This window comes from Apodemus sylvaticus, chromosome 14 (genome assembly GCF_947179515.1).
Source record: "Apodemus sylvaticus chromosome 14, mApoSyl1.1, whole genome shotgun sequence".
Lineage (NCBI taxonomy): Eukaryota > Metazoa > Chordata > Mammalia > Rodentia > Muridae > Apodemus > Apodemus sylvaticus.
Genome location: NC_067485.1, coordinates 43,930,816 through 43,933,443, shown reverse-complemented (window position 1 = coordinate 43,933,443; position 2,628 = coordinate 43,930,816). Strand labels below are relative to the sequence as shown.

Below are 2,628 nucleotides of genomic sequence, written 5' to 3'. Positions count from 1 at the left end.
TTCTCCTTATAACACTGTATTCGAATTCCCTTTTTTTTTTTTGGGAAAACCCATTTTCCACCCTGATCCCTCCCTAGGTAAATGACCTAGGTACTTTTATAGACTATAGCATATATAGTGAAAGCTTAAAAGCTAATATCTCACATAAGAGAACACTTGCAATATTTGTCCTTTTGGTTCTGATAAACTGATTTATATAAACTGATTTAGAATGTATTGATTTTTCTAGTCTTTTGTGTCAGTTACTGGAAAGACTTCAACAAAAGAGCTGTAAGACTAAGGAAAGCAATGGATGTTACCTATAAACAGGTCATGTTGACATCAGAAGGACAAGGTGCTGGAGAGATGCTAAAGGGACCTGCTCCTCTTGTACAGGACCCTGGTTACTTACCCAATACACCACATCATAGAACTCAAAACCCTCTTCAAGCCTGTGTGGGCACCTTTACAAATGAGGTATACACTCACACAGACACATTTACATAAAAAGCAAATATAAAATTTTAATATAAATATATTACAAACCACTTAGCAATCTATAGCATAATACAATAGATATTAGTTACTAAATGTTGTTTGTATACAGTACAATCCAGAAAAATAAAATACTAATTCATCAAGGTAAAGTGTGTTTGCAGGGGTTCTAGTCAGATATGACAGAGAAATTTTTAAAAATACGATAGAACATATCTCAAACAAGTCAACAATTTCAATATATCGGAAAGTATTTTGTCAGAGTGTGCCCGAAGTATTCATAGAAGCAAATCAATATCTTATTGTATGGACCCAATTTAAGAAATTAAGCAGTGAATCGTGCATTTAAATGAAGGTAGAGTCAGATCCTTTTGCAGCTCTTTGGTGATACAGAGCCCCACAGCATTACCAAGGAACAGCTGCAAACAAGCCTTGTTCAGCTTCAACCACACTCATTGATTGATCTTGGAAAAAGACAAATGATCATTTTAAAATCCACATAGAACTACAGCAGATATAAAATAAAACATTATTGTATGTTTGTTATCTAGTTTATCCTATATCTCCAGTCTATACCTGCAGAAAACATTCACGACTATAATACCAATGAAATGTTTCAGAGCATTTAAGTTTGGTTTAACTGCAGTCAGTAAAAGGGAATTTGATGGTCTCTTCCAATATCTGCAGTCACTTGGCATACAGATGCTATATAGTCATTAATGCAGGTGAAGTCTTTGTTAACAGTAAATTTATTTAAATGTAAAAAAATTAATCAAGTCCCTTCAAAAGAATGGGAAAATGGAGAATGGCATTTCTATAACACTATTTTTCCTAATATCTCTCTTAGCTCAAGGCTATGAATCACCAAAATTGTTGACTAAAGATAAACACACAATTGAGCTGCTTTGTGGAATTTTACCTTACCCACAATATAGCAGGACTGAGAGTTCTTTCATACTTACTGAACAGATAGATAAGGCAGACAATTTCCTACTTTCTCTCACTGCGCATGCCAACATTTAACCAGAAGTCCATCTCTGTGAATCAGCACAATGGGGCTGAAGATTGCATAGCCAAAAGTGAGAAATTCATGAATATTTGTCATCAACGAATAATCCCCTAAAGAAAGACTTTGAAAAAGAGAAAAGGCACAATCTGTCCAGTAGAAGAAAACAAAACAGAGCATCAGAAGGAGGACACTCTGGGCAGCTCTCAGCTCAGGGGGAGTTCTGTAGAGAAGCTTGGAGTTCTGAAGGTAGAGGACATGCTGGTGGTGCTTGTGGAGGAGAAATACCATGTAGCCACTGGCCCCTCCCATGGCACCCTGAAACACTGCATCTCTCAGGACCATGAGAGGGAGAACAATCCATTTTATTTTCTGACTTTCTAGCATAAAATAACAATAGTTGTAGCCACTCTTAAGCTGTGACGTATTAAGGCTTGTACTTTTGATGGAAGGGATTAGATTCACACTTACTAAAGCATTGAGTATCCAGAAAAATGAGAAGAACAGAAGGATGTGCCATGCAGACTGCTGTCTGAGCCTCCTCCACCCAGATGCTCTGGGACTGATGATGATGGCCTGGACCATAGTGAGGAGACTGCTGGTGCAGATGGAGAGGCCACGGGCCACCCTCTCCAAGTAAAGGAGAATCTTACAGCCTATGTCATCGAGGAAGTTTCTCAAGCCAAAAGCTGCTATTGTCTTTGGCAATCCTTTTGCAAGAAGGAGTAACATGTTTGTAAAAGCCAAATTGGTGAGAATAAGGTATATGGGTTTCTTCTCAGTGCCTCTCTGCAAACTGTACATGTAGTTCACAGAAACAGACATGTTCCCCAGAATGCCAAGAATTATTATAAAGAGAAAAACTATTTCCTTAATAAACTGAAAAACCATTTCTTTTTTCCTTTTATCCAAGATGCAAATAACTTTTAAAAAAGCACTAGTAATATTAGGCATGAATCTGACAGTACACTTTTTGCATAGTAGTATTTTCTCCTGTGAAGGGGGCAGCAATGGACACATGTAATGTTGTAGATTAGATCCTTCCACCCCCACTTTTTATCCTGTGAACTCTGGAATATTGTCTGTATTACAGTGCATTTGGCAACTAGTATCAAACTTCGAACTTTTAATGGAGATGGTTTTTTTAG

At 37.3% G+C, this 2,628-nt stretch overlaps 1 protein-coding gene across 1 annotated transcript; it reads right to left on the bottom strand.

Moving 5' to 3' along the window:
* Window positions 1–1,474: 1,474 nt before the first annotated feature.
* Window positions 1,475–2,377, bottom strand: LOC127664468 (vomeronasal type-1 receptor 4-like). The gene has a single exon (XM_052156446.1). It carries the CDS (start codon window positions 2,369–2,371, stop codon window positions 1,475–1,477), a length of 897 nt encoding a protein of 298 aa, XP_052012406.1. The 5' UTR covers window positions 2,372–2,377.
* Window positions 2,378–2,628: the final 251 nt, after the last annotated feature.

Coding starts and splice junctions, on each gene's coding strand:
- LOC127664468 (XM_052156446.1), bottom strand. CDS start 2,371: ATGGTTTTTCAGTTTATTAAGGAAATAGTTTTTCTCTTTATAATAATT.